The 18,303-nt window shown below is 40.8% G+C and overlaps 6 protein-coding genes across 6 annotated transcripts; 3 read left to right on the top strand and 3 right to left on the bottom strand.

The window, feature by feature from the left end:
* Positions 1-1,581, bottom strand: LOC132794188 (proline-rich protein PRCC). Its single transcript, XM_060804475.1, has one exon. It carries the CDS (start codon positions 1,472-1,474, stop codon positions 83-85), a length of 1,392 nt encoding a protein of 463 aa, XP_060660458.1. The 5' UTR covers positions 1,475-1,581; the 3' UTR covers positions 1-82.
* A 221-nt stretch (positions 1,582-1,802) lies between these two features.
* Positions 1,803-2,809, top strand: LOC132794191 (protein brother). Its single transcript, XM_060804478.1, has 2 exons — positions 1,803-1,957; positions 2,014-2,809. The coding sequence occupies exon 2, from the start codon at positions 2,073-2,075 to the stop codon at positions 2,742-2,744; it is 672 nt and encodes a 223-aa protein (XP_060660461.1). The 5' UTR covers positions 1,803-1,957; positions 2,014-2,072; the 3' UTR covers positions 2,745-2,809.
* Positions 2,810-3,348: 539 nt separating this feature from the next.
* LOC132792587 (novel acetylcholine receptor chaperone) lies at positions 3,349-7,662 on the top strand. The gene is made up of 3 exons (XM_060802017.1): positions 3,349-4,024; positions 6,641-6,779; positions 6,838-7,662. Exons 1-3 carry the CDS (start codon positions 3,905-3,907, stop codon positions 7,059-7,061), a joined length of 483 nt encoding a protein of 160 aa, XP_060658000.1. The 5' UTR covers positions 3,349-3,904; the 3' UTR covers positions 7,062-7,662.
* A 1,472-nt stretch (positions 7,663-9,134) lies between these two features.
* On the bottom strand, positions 9,135-11,032 carry LOC132794271 (signal recognition particle subunit SRP54). The gene is made up of 2 exons (XM_060804582.1): positions 9,943-11,032; positions 9,135-9,881 (listed from the first exon to the last, which is right to left on the bottom strand). Exons 1-2 carry the CDS (start codon positions 10,858-10,860, stop codon positions 9,273-9,275), a joined length of 1,527 nt encoding a protein of 508 aa, XP_060660565.1. The 5' UTR covers positions 10,861-11,032; the 3' UTR covers positions 9,135-9,272.
* A 298-nt stretch (positions 11,033-11,330) lies between these two features.
* Positions 11,331-13,924, top strand: LOC132794270 (flap endonuclease GEN). The gene is made up of 5 exons (XM_060804581.1): positions 11,331-11,622; positions 11,681-12,017; positions 12,072-12,361; positions 12,419-12,586; positions 12,650-13,924. The coding sequence occupies exons 1-5, from the start codon at positions 11,465-11,467 to the stop codon at positions 13,911-13,913; spliced, it is 2,217 nt and encodes a 738-aa protein (XP_060660564.1). The 5' UTR covers positions 11,331-11,464; the 3' UTR covers positions 13,914-13,924.
* On the bottom strand, positions 13,819-18,298 carry LOC132794269 (alanine--tRNA ligase, mitochondrial). Its single transcript, XM_060804580.1, is given in 13 exon segments — positions 13,819-14,211; positions 14,269-14,470; positions 14,528-14,748; positions 14,822-15,107; positions 15,169-15,325; positions 15,388-15,625; positions 15,627-16,371; positions 16,429-16,568; positions 16,628-16,772; positions 16,828-17,037; positions 17,376-17,521; positions 17,795-17,968; positions 18,035-18,298. Coding segments are annotated over 13 exon segments (3,039 nt in total). The 5' UTR covers positions 18,203-18,298; the 3' UTR covers positions 13,819-14,004.
* Positions 18,299-18,303: the final 5 nt, after the last annotated feature.

The raw sequence follows: 18,303 nt of genomic DNA, 5'->3' as shown, positions 1-18,303 counted from the left end.
TTCAACTTATTTATAAATTTATTCTTATTAAGTCTACATTGTAATTCAAAATAGTACATAAACAATATTAAAATGGAAACATTTAGAAACCATATTTGCTCTGAGTGGCACGACGAGTTTGTCGATTTGCGGACCACATCGCTTGGAGTTCGGCCTCGTTGGCCTTCGCCTTGTGCGCCAGATAGGTGATTTGATGTTTCCTTTTTGTGCCCGCTACAGGTTCCTCATCCGTCAGCACTCCAGTGGGTTGATAAGTCGTCGCCGATGCCAACGCCGTGCGCATCCATTCATCACGATCGGGCATCACTTGTGTGCCGCTGATCTCAATCACCTGCATGTCCTTGGCCTCCTTGCGACGTCGCTTGGCATTCTTGCCCACCAGCGCATCCATGGCCTCGGCATTCAGGTGCTGTTCTTGATAGCGTTGTTGTGCTAATCGCATCTCCTCCGAGTGTAATTCTGCAGCCTCCGCTTCAGCAGCTTTACGTTGCTTCTGCTCCTCGAGGAACTTGTTGCCAGCTGCAACCATTTGCTCGGCTCGCTTGGCCACCAGAGCACTAATCTCATTGCTGCTCACCTCAGGTAATTTATGTTCGCTGTGCAGTGAGAAGAAGTCACCAGCGCCATCCTCGTCGTCATCATCGCTGTCGCTTACGCTGACCAGTGCTGCCTTGGGCTGTATTGTGGACGGAGGTTTCTTTTGCGCTTGTTTTCCGGGAGGCTGTGGCGCCTTGACGCCATCGACGCCTTCTGTGTTGTGCGCTGCGCGTCGTTGCTTCACAGTGTCGGGCACAAAGGCAGGCTTAGCAGAAGAAGTAGTTGTACTTGGCTTCGTTATTGTGTCATTTTCTTTCTTGCTGAAGTCTCGCTCGGATTTCGCTTGCGGCAATATGCTAAGCAATCCGCAACCCTTTGTGGATTTGACTTGCTGCCTATTATTCTGCTGCTTTTCGGCCTTTTCCTTATCCACATCAGCGAAGTCCCTTAGCGACGGTATGGTGATCTTGACACGCGTTTTTCCAGCTGCTGGCGGTGGCGGCGGTTTTTCCAACGCTTCGCTACCTGCCGACGCTTTCTTGTGGAGAAATTCATCGTCCACTTCTTCTATATATGCTGCAGTTTTCCCTGTGATAGCTGTCCGCGGCGTTGGTAATTTGGCAAATGCTTGTGTCACTTGCTGCTCCTCCGTTTTCTCCGTATCCTCGAGCATTGGCTGGACGGCTTTTTTGGGCTGAGGCAGGGCAAGCGTTAGCCGGCCACTGGCCGTTGGCGGCTTAAGCTCCTGCAGCGACACTTCTCGTGGTACATAATCATCGTCCTCGTCACTTATGTGTCCAGCACTGGCGACGACGCCAGACTTGGCTGCCACATTGTTGTTGCTTGGCTGTTTTAGCAATTCCACTTGTGTGCCTGTGGATTCTTCTTCGTTTTCTGATTCCTCGTCACTACTTGCAGCGTATGCAACAAGAGACATATTCAATATGTTTATTAAACAATATAAATTCAATAAAAACTGTTTAAATTTAACTTTTGCGACTGCGACAACGATTTCAACATAAAACAACAGCTGTTTATTGCTTGCGTGTGTCACCCTGTGATCCAAGTGGGAGTGCAGCGCTATTTCCTATCTGGCAACGCCAGAATGTAAACAGTTACATTTTCAAAGTTGTGAAGACGTCAGAGGTAAGTTGATATACAACTATAAAACGCAATTTCAATACAAATTATTAAATTGTATGCTCGCAATAAAAAACGATATCTGTTTGTAGTGTTAACCCATAAAGCAAGTTCATATTTACCTGTCATCTGGTAAGGTCAAAAAGTAATCAGTTACATTTTCAAAAATTTGCGCAGCTGTCAGGGACAATACTTCGTCCCTTCGTCACCGTAACAGGTAGGATTTGTATATTACGGCGATGACAGCTGCTGCCGTGGATCATAAAACTATAAACTGCAGGTACCTATGCTCTATGCACTCAACTGATATATAAATCAAGACATTCTTCTGTCCAGATATCAGTCTGCATTTGCACATCAAAGTGTCAACATCTGAAGTATCATATATCAGTGAAATGCATCATCATCATCAGAATCTTGGAGAAGCTGCCTTGGCTGGCATGATGCCGCCTTATGAGCAAGCACCCATGTTTGAGCCACCCAGACCGCGCTTCATCTTCCGCATGCCGCGAGTGGTGCCCAATCAAAAGTCCAAGTTCGAAAGTGACGAACTTTTCCGCCGCCTGAGCCGCGAGAGCGAAGTGCGATACACTGGCTACCGGGAACGCGCCATCGACGAGCGAAGGATGCGTTTCGTGACTGATTGTCGCAAAGGATACGCCGAGCTATCGTTCTTGGCGTCTGGCACCAATCTGCAGTTGTACTTCAATGCCAATCACAATCCCTATGCGACGGAACAGGAGTGCGACTTTGAGAAGGAGCGCAACAAAGTTCACTTGCGTTCCAGTTTCATTATGAATGGTGTGTGCGTGCGATTCCGTGGCTGGGTGGATCTGGAACGCTTGGATGGCGTGGCCTGCTTGGAATATGACGAAGGACGTGCCCAGGTCGAGGATGCACAGCTGAATGAACAGATCGAAAGTCACAATCGACGCATGGCTGAATCGAAAAGAATGTATGCGCCCACTCCGCCAGAGGAACAGATGGTCCCTCATCCTAGACCCTTACCATGCATGGCTCCAGAGACAATGAGTAACCCGCCGATAAGATGGCTCTCATTTGAATAAGATCTTAAGCCTAGTTAACATAAGTTGTATTTTTTTTAATTGAATAAAACTTTTTAAAATCGAAATTTGGTTTTATTACACTAATTTTTAACAAAAAGTATCATTACAACTTAAAAGCGTATTAACGAACTAAAAAGTTTCTTTATTAGTATAAAATTTATACTATAAATATCACATACATACATGTACTTTGTACCAAGTTTAGATTATTGTACCAACGAACTAAAAAAGTGTACTAAACTATACATTGTACTAACGATCTAAAAGTGTAACCTTTTGTGTTACAATTGTACTAAATCCAACAGTAGTGATTGTAGCCCTGTTGCTTTTGTGTCGTCATAAGGGTTGCTGGCCATGCCGAGGTCTTTGGCCTTAATTACATCAACTCCAACCCCCTCTCTCTATTCCCCCACTGGCAGGCGGCCTCGTGCGCTCTTTCGGTCTCGCTCTCTCTCGCTGGCGCTCTGAGCGATTTGAGGGCGCTTTCTTGTTATTTTGCCCAGCATAACAAATCTCTTGTGCCTCTCAATCTTCTCATGCATTATGTGTTATATATTGATTTTTCGACATTGGGATGCTGTTGAAACTTTTGCAGTCTCAGTCATATTTCGAACGTGAATGAGCGCTGTGCCGACGACGGTTGCGACGGTTTCAAATACGAATACAACTGAAGGAAAGTGGAAAACAAGCGAAAGGAAAAATTTCATAAAAATTCTACACATATACTAGCGAATGGCGAGTGTATTGTGGTACTAGAAGTGATTTGCCAAACATTCAAAATTTCTATAATTTCGGTTTTGTTGTTGTGGTCGCTGTGTTCTTGTTGTTGTTGTTTTTCGGCTGCGACTGCGGCAAAAGCTGCGGACAAGCGCTAAAATTAGCGACCGGTGTATCGTAGGGTGATGTATGCTCTATGATTCCCAATCTCCCGACTTCTGCCCCGCCGCCGCCTCCCTCGCCACGAGCGCACTCGGCACTCGCCCCAATTGCTGCTGGCATTTTGTGAATTATACATATTTCACATAGCAGTACTCGCCATACAAAATAAACATCATATAAATTATACATTGAGCGAAGAGGCGTTCTGTGAAGTGAAGTGAAAAATCAATTGCGAGAATTATAAAAGCGAATAAAGGACTTTGTAAGAACTCAGCTACAAAATGCCAGCTTCAAATACGATTGTGTTGAAGAGCCTCTCCATACTGCTGGGACTATTCTTCATCTTTGTGGGCACGCTGAAACTCACCCCACACATCAGCAAGGATCTCTACAAGGATCTGGTAAGTTGTGGTCTCTGGGAGTGGAAAATCGATGTGCTTTGTTTACCTCGCCGTAGGCAACACTCTGCTCTCATCGATTTTCCAGAGCGAGAGACGAGTTGCCAACAAAAAGTGAACCACCACTAGCTCATTCTGCTATCCTGTCCGCTTTCTTTGCAATTGGGTCAGCAGGATAACGGCACTTAGAGAGAGATGGATAACAGTTACGGTTATTACGAAGGGGGAGGTAGCAAACCATGAAGTATTGAAGATTCCAAAATCGTTAATATTTATACCCGCTACCCATAGGGTAGAAGGGTATTATAACTTTGTGCCGGCAGGAAATGTATGTAACAGGTAGAAGGAGGCATCTCCGACCCTATAAAGTATATATATTCTTGATCAGCGTCAACAGCCGAGACGATATAGCCATGTCCATCTGTCCGTCTGTCCGTCCGTCCGTCTGTCCGTCTGTCCGTATGAACACCTAGATCTCAGAGACTATAAGAGATAGAGCTATAATTTTTCGACAGCATTTGTTATGCTTGCACGCAGATCAAGTTTGTTTCAAATTTTTGCCACGCCCACTTCCGCCCCTGCAAATCAAAAAATCGAATAACAACAAGAATAAAGCTAGAGTTACGAATTTTGGTATATACAGTAATAACTACAGTAGTTATGATCCCTGAAAATTTGGTTGCGATCAGAAAAAAATTGTGGAAGTAATTAAAGAAATACTTTTGTATGGGCAAAAACGCCTACTTACTAGGGTCTTGCTTTGGCTGACAATCTGGTATATTGTGCCATCTATGGTATATTTTGAATGCGGTACTATATCGATATACCACATATACCATTTGGTATATTTTTAGAATTTTGCAGTATATTTGGTATATTTTGAGAATAATACCGCAAAATATATTGCTTTTATTCAAAATGGGTAGCGCGGGTATCTCGCAGTCGAGTACACTCGACTGTAGCTTTCTCACTTGTTTTGATTTGAATTTCATTGAATCAGATATATTCTAATATTCCTCTTTCTTTCATCGAATATATAGAGAAATTTTGGGAAATCAAATTTAAGAATGTTTACAGCTGTTTAAGTGTGCATATCTTTTTTTTTTTTTTTAGAAATATGACTAATTTTTGTTTATTGATGCATAGGTAATTGAAAATTCAAAAATAAATTGATTGAAACGATTTTGAAAATTATTATTTACAATGTTTACCTTACTTTTAAACATATTCCATATCCATCGAAGAGAGTAGGGCGAAAATATACTTTGTAATTCGAAAAACAGCTTAACTTTTAAATATTGAATGGAATATGTTTTAGTACATTTTTGATATGTAACTATGACTGATGCGAATAGTTGCACATTGAACTCGACCCCAGCCCAATGCCAGCCGTCGGCCTTCAGGAATACTTTTAAAAACGCAATGATCTTCAAACAAAAATCATACACGAAGAATATAAATAAGTTTTTATGATCTAAACACTTTGCAGTTCCGTTCAAACCGAAAGAATAAGTATGCGTAATGACGGAAATCGTTTAAAATGTTCTCTGGATTGCAAAATCAGACTAAATTTATACTCTTTGCAGCGCGTGTGCTACATTATAGGGTATATAATGTGTGAGAATCGCTGTAGAGCATCTACTATTCGAGCACTCTTGTAATCTGTAATGAATGATCATGGAAATGGAAGGAATTTGAACTTGCTTTGGCGAACATTTTGTTCCGTCAATTATTGTTTTTTTTCAGACATATATTATATACATATGTACATACATATATTACGATATATAAACAAAGTTGTTAGCCGCAGCGAAACGTGCCAAATATTTATGTGATTTTTATTTGGTGATTTTGTTTACATCTCCCAAAAAGAAAAAAAAGAAAATTAAACTAGTCATAAAACAAAAATATTAGACGACTAAGAGATACTTCTTAATTAGAATTGTGGGAATAAAAAACGTTTTTGAAATTAAGAAAGCTATGAGGATCCTTTTTTTTCAACTTATTATCAGATCAGAATTAAATATGAAGATCATTCGAAAAAATTGAGTTTCATCAAAGTTTTAGATAAGCATTAACCATTTATTTTGTGTATTGATTTATCACAGTGTTATCGATCAAATGCTTCTTTTGTTAACTGGTTACAGGGTATTAAAAACATAGTTTGTGGTTTTCGCTTTCAATTGCTGCAATCCCAAATAGCGCTTTTCAAACAATGCATAGAAAATAAACATGTTTGTCGATAAGTTTGGGCCAAGAAAGCCCTTTCTTCATTTCATTCGTTTTCATTTCAGTTTTTGTGTTTATTCACGTTTCTCGCCTTTGGGATTTGGCGATTTCAAAATAGATTTATCCGCAAGTGCTTCTGCTTTTGCAATTCCGCAGTAAGTAGTATAATTACCTTCGCAGTCGAAACACTTGGCGAATGCCAAACAAAATCTGACTGCGGTTTTGTTTTCTTTATTTCTCTTAAAAATAAACATCGTGCTTTGCCTTCTGCTCTGGGGTCAGCCATTAGTTCCGAGGGCAGCAAGCATAAATTTCAAGAATCCTGTTCTCACTTTCTATTTCACATCGAAAAACTCTTCTGATTTTCGAAAACTCTTATTTTCATTACAGCGCACAGAGTATGTGAAATATGCCAAGGTATTTCCGCTAACCGCGCTCTTTGGCATCAAAATCCCCTCGAAATGGTATCGACGCACTGTCGGCATATTGGAGATTGTTTGCGGACTGGCCATGGCCTTAATACCCTATCGTAAGTATTGAAATCCCTATTTAAGAAATTTATTCTAATTATCAACTCTATTCCACAGACAAGGTGAAGAATGTGGCCAATGTGACGCTGCTGCTTCTTATGCTGCTGGGCATCTATCAGCACTGGATGGTCAGTGATCCCTTCGAGCGTTCGGGACCTGCGCTGGTCTTCACCTTCATGCTGGGCGGCCGTCTGGTTGTCTGGTATCAGACAAGTCGCAAGGAAGCCGCCGAATTGGCGGCGGTTAATGCTTCGCAAGCGAACGGACTCAAGCAGGAGTAGATCAAAAGAGGAGAGAGAGAAAGAGTGGAGAGTTTTAGGAGCGTAATCGAATCATTTAGCACAACAAAATATATAAATTAAATTCAGTAAAGCAAAAAACATCACAATTAGTCGTCGTCGTCGTTCATTAATCGCACTTGTAAACAGCTTTGTTTTAGCACAATAAGTTAAACAATATTTTGAACTCAATTGGTGCCCTGAATGAATGAATGAAGAAGAAGAAGAAGAATCCTCAAATCGAAAGCGTATAGACAAGTCTCGTTTCTAGTTATAAATGAATTGAAAAGCAAATTGTAGAAATTATAGAGAAATCAAAATTGAGAAATGAAATTAATGTTTTTCACTTTGGTGCCAAATAACAGAATACATGCTCGTACTCGTATTATATAATTATTATACATAAATAATTGCGAAAGTGTTCAGGTTATACATAATATTAATAAAACGCGAGTAAAGTAACAGTATAGCTATAAAGACAAAGACCACATACACACATACATACATACATAACTACATAATAGTTTGCGTGAACAACATTAATGTATACAATTCACAACAAAAAAAGAAAAATAAATCCTTTTAATTACGGCAATTCATGATACACCGATGACATTTTAATATACGTAGTACTTGCAGCAATATTCACTACAGGCCTTTTATGCTCCCCTCCATATAATTCGTACTGCGCTTTCAGAACAAGAACAACAACAACACTAGATTATCTATGCGCATGTGTGTGTTTGTTTGTGTGTGTATCCCATTCCACAAGGATGAACCTCAAAAGCGTTGACAGCCTGTCGTTGTACTACATTTGCTGCGAGCCTGTTCCTTTGACTTGTTTGATGGTTTTATGAGTGTCAAAACTTGACAGCTCAATCGCAAATTGATTGCTTTTCTTCTTATTTTACGTGCACATGCACACGAACATACACATACATACATACATTTTTATGCGTTTATGTTTTTTGTGGTAAAGTTAGAATGACAATGGGAATTTCTGTGCGCCGGTTCCAGGCTCTGGTAAGCGTGAGAGAGCTATGTAAGTATCCCCTGTGTAAGTAAAAGCCGCTGCTACCCTCAGACGAACTTTTACGACAAAAGCTATTAAAGTAAGCATTTCTCAGTAAACAAATTTCGTGTCCTGACTGAATGTATCCAAACGGTAAGAGCCTGGATACTGAAACTTTTATACAAAGTAGTTTCAACAATTTTAAAGTTAATAAAATGAAAATGGACATTAATACTAACATAAATGAGTTTAAAAAATGTTATAATTTTTTATTAAATAGAAGACAAGCTAAGAATTTTTGAAAAGCTTATCGAATTCACGAATCTGATTTATCTTTAAAACTGTAAGAATGCTGCACTTTTTACAAAATAATATGAAAAAAAAAAAACAGGAAACTATATCATATTGATTGTAGAATTCACTCTTTTTCCTTTTAGTTGGTTAAATGTTAGTAACTTAAAGAATTTGTTGAAAAAACACATACAAAATAAAAATAATTATAGGAAAATTCATCGCGGCAAGTCTGCAGTTGAAGTTGTGTAAGTTTGTCATAAAAATGTATATCTTTCCATTATGATTATCTGGTCGCTTATGTTGGGATAAGCGGCACATTTAATAATAAGTCGAAAAAGTATATATTAACTTTAGCCAATCAGCAAATGGTATAATACAACATCATTTGTAGAGAATACTTTAATTTGTATGTTTATAAAATTTTCATTTTAGGGACACTCTTTAAGCCTTCTCGCTGACAGCGAGAGCCAAAAATATTTACAACACAAATTTGCTAAATTTACAAAATTACAAAACATTTTCTTTTGTTTACGTTTTCCTTTATTTGACGTTAGCACGGTTTCATGCAATTATTATTTCGTTTATATGAAACTGTTTTTTCTATATAAACTTGGATAAAATTCATTTGTGGCAATCTGAAAATTATTTATCTAATGTGTACAAAAACTGTGGACCGTTCTTGAATTACACATTTTGTTTGTTAACTACTTTACTCGGATTTCGTTTCACAGTCGAACACAATTGCCACGAATTGAACAGTAATCATAGAATTTAGTTAAACAAGAGAAAGTCACCTTAAAAGCAAGGATAATTGTTGCACTTGTCGCACTACATGTTAACAAATTAAGGCTAATAACCGAACTATTTAAAAACAAAATCATATAAAAATGTTTACATATACCGACGTCTCATTTGCCACCAAAACCTCCCATTAGATTCCCGAGACCGCCCAGGCCACCGGCTGCGCCCTGTTGCAGTTGTCTCATCATATTCTGTAGGCCACCAACTCCGCCCATTTGCTGCAGCATGCGGGGATCAATCATTTTGGCCATCTGCTGATTCAGTTTCGCCATCTGTGTGGGATTCACATTTTTCGTCATGTCTCCTTGCTTGAATAATCCTTTGACGCCGCCCATTTTCTTAACCACTGCCGCAAACTTCGTATAATGTGCAATCAACTCCTTCACCTCACGCTCAATGACGCCGGAACCTTGTGCGACACGAATACAACGGGTGGGCTGCTTGCTGAACAGCTTGGCGCCATCTCGGTTATCTAATTCACTGTCAGACATACTGTCCATCATGGTCATCATGCGTTTGATGCGCGCCATCGATTCCTGCTCGCCACCCTTGGTCATGAAGTCCTGCGAGAAGCCGGGAATCATGTTCATGATTTGTGAGAATGGTCCCATTTTCATGATGTTTTGGAACTGCTCGTACATGTCGCGTATTGTGAAATGGCCATGCTTGATCTTTTCCAGCAGCTCCTCGTTGCCATCCAGTTTCAGTTCGTTCACCTGTTAAAGTAATCGAGCTGTTTACATATTCCATGTGAGTGTTTTATTACAATAACTTTACCTTGTCTATCAGTCCTTCAATGTCACCCATGCCCAGCAATTTGCTGACAAAAGGCTTCGTTTTGAATGGTTCCAAATCATCGATATGCTCGCCGGTGCCAATGAAGATGATGGGCGATTGTGTGGCAGCCACAGCCGATAAAGCACCACCTCCCTTAGCATGGCCATCCAACTTGGTAATGATCACGGATCCAATGTCGACTTTCTCTTTGAAGGCCTTGGCCTGAACCTCACAAGCCTGTCCAATCGTGGCATCCATGACGAAGATTATATTGTCGGGACTGACAGCATTTGATACAGCCAACATCTCCTCGAACAGAGACTCCTCCTGTTTGTGACGTCCCGAAGTATCGACGATGATCATTTCAAATCCTTCACGTTTGAACATATCGACACCCTCTTGGGCTATGACCACGGGATCGATTTCAGTGTAGCTACCGTAGAAGGGAATGCGTGCTTTCGTTGCGTTCTGCTTGATTTGATCGTAGGCACCAGCACGGAAGGTATCCGCACAGACCAGGCACGATTTCCAGTTGCGTTTTTGGTAGTGATAGGCTAGCTTTGTGCACGTTGTTGTCTTGCCAGAACCCTGCAGGCCGACAAACATGATAACATTCGCCTTTCCCTTAACTGGCTGATAGGGTTTCACACCTGGATCAACCAGCTTGATGAGCTCCTTGAACACGGCGGATTGGATCATGCGACGTTTGTTTAATCCACCTGCCATCTCATCGAAGTCAATCACAGCTCGTACATTCTCGCGCAGCTGCTTCACCTGTCTTATGTTTACATCAGCCTCAAGTAATGCGGCGCATATCTCTTTGAGCATGGCACCCAGGGCTTCCTCATTTATCACTGTTGCCTTGCTCAGCGAGTGCAGCGCCGTTGTTATTTTGCGTCCCAGATCTGCTAAAACCATTTTGACGATCTACTTTCTGTGTTCACCGTTGTGCAGCTGCGTGCGTTTCAATTGTCTTGCGATATTTGCAAGACAAATACATGCAAATTGGAATTGCAATTGGAATTACTTTTGATTTTGCCCTGACACGTCAAATGTCGTACATTAGAAAGAAGAAGACTGACGTCTAGTAGAGATGGAAATACATCGATGACATCTATCTATGCACCGATATATTTTTGAAATTATTGTAAACATTCATTTTGTATGCCATACTCTGAAGAATTTTGCAGTCAGTAATATTAGTTAATTTATTATTTTATTATAAGTGTGATCATGAAAACATAAGATCAAATATTTATACATTTTATTTCAATAAACTACGAAATGTATTATCGATAACTTATGTAAAGTCGAACAAACGGAAATAACATTTTTGGTATTTTTAGAAATCCAATTGCGATGGAAGCAGCAACTACTCAGAAAAATATTGTGTGGTATTTAATGGTATATTTGTTTGTTTTGTGTTATTGGTATTACTTGTCGTTATCGGCGCGTTTTGCTTTCAAAAACAGACCGCTTTTATTACTCTAAATTTGTTTATAATCCCTAAATATTTATGTAAATGGGAGTTAAAGAACTGTGGTCGGTTTTAACACCACACGGTCAACGGAAGCCAATATGTGAATTGCGTGGGAAAAAGGTAGCAATTGATCTCGCTGGATGGGTTTGCGAAAGTCTTAATGTGGTTGATTATTTTGTTCATCCGCGGCACCACTTAAAGTAAGACTATAAATTTTAAACATAATATCTATTTTCTTAAAATGAATATGTTGCACAGAAATCTATTCTTTCGCACCTGCTATCTCATATGGGAGCAGGTGACACCGGTGTTTGTGTTGGAAGGCGCTGCACCAGAACTGAAAAGCAAAGTAATCGCCAAACGCAATGAGCTGCAATTTCGAGGAGTGCGTCCCAATCAAAAGAATGCACAGGCATCACAGCCAACTGGTCAAAGCCAAGGCCAAGGGAAAGCCAAAGGAAAAGGGGATGGTGGTCGCAGCCGGTTCAATCATGTTCTCAAACAATGCGAGAATTTGTTGCTGTCAATGGGCGTTCAATGTGTCCAAGGTCCAGGCGAGGCCGAAGCATATTGTGCTTTCCTTAACAAACATGGCGTGAGTCTTAGAGAGCTGCATTTGACTACTTATCATTGATGGCTCTTTCTTCAGTTGGTAGATGGTGTTATTAGTCAAGATTCAGACTGCTTTGCGTATGGAGCTATTCGTGTTTACCGCAATTTTTCGGTGTCCACGCAGGGAACACAGGCCGCTGCTGGCGGCGCTGTGGACATCTATGATATGAGGGACATTTGTGCGCATATGGATTTTGGACAGCATAAGGTCATCGTAATGGCATTGCTGTGCGGCTGTGATTATTGTCCCGATGGCATTGGTGGTATTGGCAAAGATGGCGTTCTAAAGCTCTTTAAGAAGTACAAGGAAACCGAAATACTTAAGCGGTAAAGAGAAGATTATATCGTACACATTGCTGATATATAAATAGATTTATATGATAGCTTACGAAGTTGGCGTTCGGAGCAGGATTCGTATCATGCGCTAGAGCTGCGAGTTGATGATAAAACAATTTGCAGCAATTGTGGTCACATTGGACGTACACAAAGCCACACCAAGAGCGGCTGCAGTGTCTGTAGAACACATCAAGGCTGTGACGAGAGCCTTTGGAAGTATGTCCATGAAAAATATATATATTAGTATATAACTTATTACTTTTAATGATTTTGTTTTAGAGAGCAACGTCTGTCCATAAAAGCAGAGTTAATGCTCCGTAAGAAGGCGCTTACTGATGACAGCTTTCCAAACGAAGAGATAATATCCGAGTTTCTAAGTGAGCCAGCGAAAGTACCAAATTTAAATTTGGACTGGCAGCAACCAAATCTCGTCAAATTTGTGAAACAAATCGGACATCTTCTGCAATGGCCCGAAATATACTGCGTTCAAAAGTTTTTCCCGATTTTAACGCGTTGGCAAGTGCAGCAGCAGACATTGCATAAGACGTGCTTTCTCCAACCGAAGGAGATAATCAAGAAACGCGTTGTGAAGGGAGTGCCCAGCTTGGAGGTAGCTTGGGACGATACTCGCAATTGCCTTGTTGGTCTAATACCCCAGGAACAAATTGATGAATTCAGCCTGGAACATCCAAAAGGCATTGAGGAATTGTACTATACTATCGAGCCACTTGAGATGCTGCAGGAAGCGTTTCCCGATCTTGTAGCGGCGTTTTTAAAATCAAAGGAAAAGCCACCTAAGCCTGCTAAGAAAGCAGGTCGCAAAAAAAACGAGAAAGCGGACTTGGATTCAGAAAATCAAAACAATGTTTTAAAACCAAAAAATCGTGTTCCTAAACAGCGACAAAACACAATTGATAAATTTCTTAAGAAAAACGAAGCACCAGCTAAAGAGCCTCCTAATGAGTTTCCCGGTCCGAAGGTGAAACAATGTTCAACGCCAATTAGCAAATGTTTGCCCTCCGATTTGGAGAGTGACGGCGAATTCGACATGTCGGATATCATTAACGGCATTATTTCAAATCCTAATGCATTGCCGACTGTTACCAATCATGCGGGACATTTATTGCATTATAAACCTTTGGATGATGATTTAAGCTTGAGATTGGCACAGCTAAGTTTACATAATGATGAGAATTTAAGCGAGCCACCAAAAGATATTAGCTTTAAACTTGAAAAACGCCAAAATAGCTCAGTGGTCAAACCCATAAGTAAACGCCTGTCGTTGGACGATAGTTTTGATCGTTTGGTAAAGGGAGAGAAGAATCCAAACTTGGCCAAAACTCCTTTGGAGCGTTTCAAGCAGCAGCATCGTCTGAGTATCTCAAAAGTTAAACCATTAACTCCAGAGCCAACAACACACAATGTCAGCTACTTTTTCAATCAAAGCGCCGACGAAGGCGATGTTTTCGAGCAAATAATGGAGATGAGCATGGTGGACATGCAACAGGAAGAAGATTTAGTTGTTATTAGCGACAGTGATTAACGTTCTTTATGTACATCACAAACTTCTGCAATAAATTCTCTCTTACAAATGGCAAATACAAACTTAAAGCTTAACTCTAGATTCATGTAAATTAAAAGTCTAAATGAGACTTGGCATAAGCCTGAGCACTACACATCGCTTGTTCCAATTGTTCCTCAAACTGCGTGTTCACTTTGCGGCCTTTCATATTGCACATGAGCTCAGCATTCTGGCCTTTGGGCGTTGCCACCTGGCCGCCAAATGTTTTGGCAAACGATTGGAGCCAAAGTGTGGCATTAAAGCGTTCGCTGGTGCAATTCTGTAGAGATAATCATGAAAGAAAGAGTATTTTTTAATTGAATAGTATAGTTATTACCTTAGGTACGCAGCATCGTGCTTTAACAATGTTGTTGCACATGCTGACAACTAGAATGGGACGATCTGTGCATAATTTTGTGGCTCGCTGCAGGGGAATCTCCTCCACCAACGCTGAGCTAGTAATATAATGCAAAATGTAGGGATTTGTGTCCAGCGGCTTCTCCAACAATAAATTGCGCATTTCAACCTCTACGAATTCTCTGCAAATTGTCACAAATTAATTGCCTGCGAAAGAGTTACAATTATAGAGTGCCTACTTAAGTGTTGTACGCGATGTTTCCTTGAGTTTTCGCAGCATATCGTTGATGCGTTCGAGAGTGTCCATTTTAAAAGCATACGGCAATTTGATAGACGAGTGGAGAATGTTGTGGCGTATGGTTTGCAGCTCATTCTCTGTGGCATTGGTCAGCTTATCAGACTGAAATTGCTCCTCCAGCATATCAACGCGATGACGCAAAAGAGCCACTGTCTTTAGCACCTATTATAGAGTGGGAAAAGGGAACATCAGTAACTATAATATAAGATTCCTACAATGCTTTCATCAAACTTACATTCTCAGCAGCATCTCCAGCGACGGCTGTGAAAGCAAAACGCGCTCGATTCGTTTGCTTGAGATTAATAATGCAGAAACTGGACAGCTCCTTTGTGTTTGTCACATGTGTGCCGCAGCATAGTTCCTTGGAACTCAGATTCAGCTCTGGACATTGCACATTAACCAGACGCAAGCCATGCTCGGGATAAACCTCTCCGGGTATCATAGTTATGTCATTCTGTTGCAGAACATCGGCAGCACTCAGATGCTGCACTTTGACATCGGAAGCAGCACAAATTGCGCGACTAGATTTAAGTATAAAGTAATTAGTTTAGCAAAGTCAATTAACATTGACTGCAAACATACTTGATTAGATCTTCAATGTGCTGCACATCACTCTTCTGTATGCGTTTGCCCAGCAGTCCCACTTCCAGTTTGCACAGCTCGCTGTTAACCTGGCTCGAAACCTGATATGTCACCTTGTTGAAGAGCGAACGAATGGCGGCGTTTAGCAGGTGTGTTGCTGTCAAGGGGAAATTATGAGTGCTTACGATGGTTGGTTTTTTGTTGATATGTACTACACACCTGTGTGATGACACATGTTCAGCTGCCGATGCTTGGCATTCACTTCCAACTGTATCTCATCGCCAACGGCAAGTTCGAGGTCTTCGATGGGAGTGCTCAAACCACAAACATGCACCACACAACCGTTGAGTAGCTTCACATCCAACACCTCCAGTTGATGTGGCTCACTGGGTCTTTGTTTGCATTGTACTAACAACTTGCCAAGATCGGATTGCTGTCCACCGGCTTCATAGTAAAAAAGAGCTAGCTTCTGTCACAATCGACAACGTATCCACTTTGGCATTGAGGCGTTTGCCATACGTGTCTGATACCTCCGTTTCGTTGTGCAGCATGCCAAGCACACGACTTTTCAGCACTGGAATTTCATAGGATTCATTTGCCACATCATAGCTGTATGTGTATTTGTGACTGTTGTCCGTGGCGGGCAATTTCTTGGTGAGCAGCGCTTGGGCATTTGCAATACGTTGCTCCATTGCAAAGTCACCAGCAACACCATTGCGCAACTGTTGCTTAGTTCTAAGCTTGGCCACAGCCAACTCGGCACGATATCGCTCCAAATCACAGTTCATATTCTCCAGCTCGGCTAGCTTGAGGAAGCTCTCTTCGCTAAGACCATAAGTGTCCGTTAGTTTATACAGAAAATCCCCTGGTATTGTGTTGTTGGGGAAATTCGAGCGTTGCACTTGAAACTCCCGATAAGCTGGGACAAAGCCGGGACACTCCATTAAATCAATATCATCCAGTTTGGGGAATTCTGTTAGCACCTCAGCGAAAGCTTTCGATGAACTCGCACATAAATGTTTGTACACATCCTGCTCGTGGGCAATTAATTCAATAACCGACTGTTGCTTGGACGCAATCTCTGGATAAGCATCTCCCAGTGTTTCTGCTACAATTGGAATCAACTCCGCAAGCAAATTCTCATGGGCAAACACCTGTTTGGAAATGTTGAATGCCTTGCGCAGCACACGTCGCAATTTCTGACTAAGAAGGCAAATTGTTAACATTAAATAGTATTTGATTGTAGTCTTTTATACATACTTTTGGTCTGGCAGCATGCCATCGGCTAGACATACGCTAATCATGCGTGTGTGGTCGGCCAATATTCTATAGCTTGTGTCAAGCAATGCGGCATTATGGGAATCAGGAAAGCTGCCTCCGTAAATAGGTGCTTTAGCCAGCTGCAATTGCAATAGGAAAAACGTTAAACAAAGCTTATAAAATTGTAAATTTAACTTACACTTTGGATACCATCGAAGAGCGGCGTAAATAGATCCGTGTCATAGTTGGATGATTTATTCTGCAGTATCGCTGTTAAACGCTCGAATCCCATGCCCGTATCCACATGCTTGGCGGGCAGCTGTGTTATGCTGCCATCGGCATTGCTATGAACATTATGTGTTAGTAAAAATTACTTTAATAGCTAACTGACTAACGAACCGATTATATTGAATGAAAACCAAATTCCATAGCTCCGTCAGATCTGCATGCCCGGCATTGACTAACTTAGCTCGCTCCTTGACGGCACTTGGGCCAGAGCCAGGTATGTGATCGATGTGAATTTCCGTGCAAGGTCCACATGGTCCTGTTGCACCCATTTCCCAAAAGTTATCCTTGCAGCCAAAGGGTAAAATACGCTCAGTTGGGAACCTTTAAGGTGAGAAGTATAAAAAAAAAAACATCGTGAGTTATATAACTTTTTATAAAAAACAACGATCTTTTAGTGATATTGTTAACAGCAGTTGTGCTTTTGACTGTAACTGTTCATAAAAACATCGATCGTAAAGTATATTTCAGAAGTACTTTAACAGCTGCCTTCTATTAAATAAAATATTGGATGTGATGCCTCTAAAGTTATTCTATAATCTTAATTCTATTCTTTTAAAGTTAAGTTACTTAAAGTTAAAATATTTAAATCTAATAAACTGTTTTCTTTTTAATTGTCCTAAATAAATGGAAATATTCATATTCTATTTTATATAACTTACCCTAAGCTGCGCCAGATTTCAAAGCATTCCATGTCTGCAGGTATTCCAAGCACTTTGTCGCCCCCAAAATAGGTGACATACAATCGTCCCATATCGATGTTGTAAGGTCCTCGCAGCAGTTCTAAGGCCAAAGCACAGGCTTCGCGCTGTTGGTAAAAGAAGCGATATTAGTAAGCTTTAAATGTGAGAATAGCGTAACATATTGGCGATTTAATTTTTGTTATACAATAATGTAGAAAATTAACAAGTGCAACTATAACAGAAATTGCATAAGCCAATTCAGGCTAATTGTAATATTGGACTAAGAACAATGACCATGGACATTGGAAACTATAAAGAAACCCTTGTTAAATAAGCCTATGTTACTTTTGCATGGGTTTAATGTATTGCTAGTTAGTCTTGAAATTAATTGGGAATACCTTAAAGTAGTCACCAAAGGACCAATTGCCCAACATTTCGAAGAATGTGTGATGATAGCCATCCTGACCAACAACCGACAGATCGTTGTGTTTGCCGCCAACGCGCACACACTTTTGTGAATTGACAACCCGCTTGTGTGGCGCTGCTGCTGTGCCCAGGAACACAGATTTGAACTGAAATGAATGCAAACACTTCAATGTGGAACTCAATACCGTAATTGTTTATTGTTATGCACTTACCTGGTTCATGCCCGCGTTGACAAAGGCAACGGTGGGATCACAGAATGGCACCACGGGACTGGAGCGGACAAACTTGTGCTCATGGTTGAGCGTAAAGTAGTCTATGAATGTCTTGCGTATCTCGCGTGCGCTTAGCACACGCTGTAATTTTTTGGCCGAATTGTACATGCCAAATTCAAATGCGGTTTAAAATTACATATGCGATATTCCAATGTGGGGGACACTCAGCTGATTCAGAGAGAGAGCCGGTAATTAGGCAATAGAACTAG

This window comes from Drosophila nasuta, chromosome 3 (assembly GCF_023558535.2).
Source record: "Drosophila nasuta strain 15112-1781.00 chromosome 3, ASM2355853v1, whole genome shotgun sequence".
In the NCBI taxonomy this organism is placed as follows: domain Eukaryota; kingdom Metazoa; phylum Arthropoda; class Insecta; order Diptera; family Drosophilidae; genus Drosophila; species Drosophila nasuta.
Note: the sequence above shows the minus strand (reverse complement) of the source record. Positions and strands in the feature narration are given on the sequence as shown.

Coding starts and splice junctions, on each gene's coding strand:
- LOC132794188 (XM_060804475.1), bottom strand. CDS start 1,474: ATGTCTCTTGTTGCATACGCTGCAAGTAGTGACGAGGAATCAGAAAAC.
- LOC132794191 (XM_060804478.1), top strand. CDS start 2,073: ATGCATCATCATCATCAGAATCTTGGAGAAGCTGCCTTGGCTGGCATG.
- LOC132792587 (XM_060802017.1), top strand. CDS start 3,905: ATGCCAGCTTCAAATACGATTGTGTTGAAGAGCCTCTCCATACTGCTG. Junction 4,025..6,640: donor AGGATCTCTACAAGGATCTG/GTAAGTTGTGGT, acceptor TTTTCATTACAG/CGCACAGAGTATGTGAAATA. Junction 6,780..6,837: donor CATGGCCTTAATACCCTATC/GTAAGTATTGAA, acceptor TCTATTCCACAG/ACAAGGTGAAGAATGTGGCC.
- LOC132794271 (XM_060804582.1), bottom strand. CDS start 10,860: ATGGTTTTAGCAGATCTGGGACGCAAAATAACAACGGCGCTGCACTCG. Junction 9,882..9,942: donor TTGAAGGACTGATAGACAAG/GTAAAGTTATTG, acceptor TTACTTTAACAG/GTGAACGAACTGAAACTGGA.
- LOC132794270 (XM_060804581.1), top strand. CDS start 11,465: ATGGGAGTTAAAGAACTGTGGTCGGTTTTAACACCACACGGTCAACGG. Junction 12,018..12,071: donor CTTTCCTTAACAAACATGGC/GTGAGTCTTAGA, acceptor CTCTTTCTTCAG/TTGGTAGATGGTGTTATTAG. Junction 12,587..12,649: donor TGTGACGAGAGCCTTTGGAA/GTATGTCCATGA, acceptor ATTTTGTTTTAG/AGAGCAACGTCTGTCCATAA.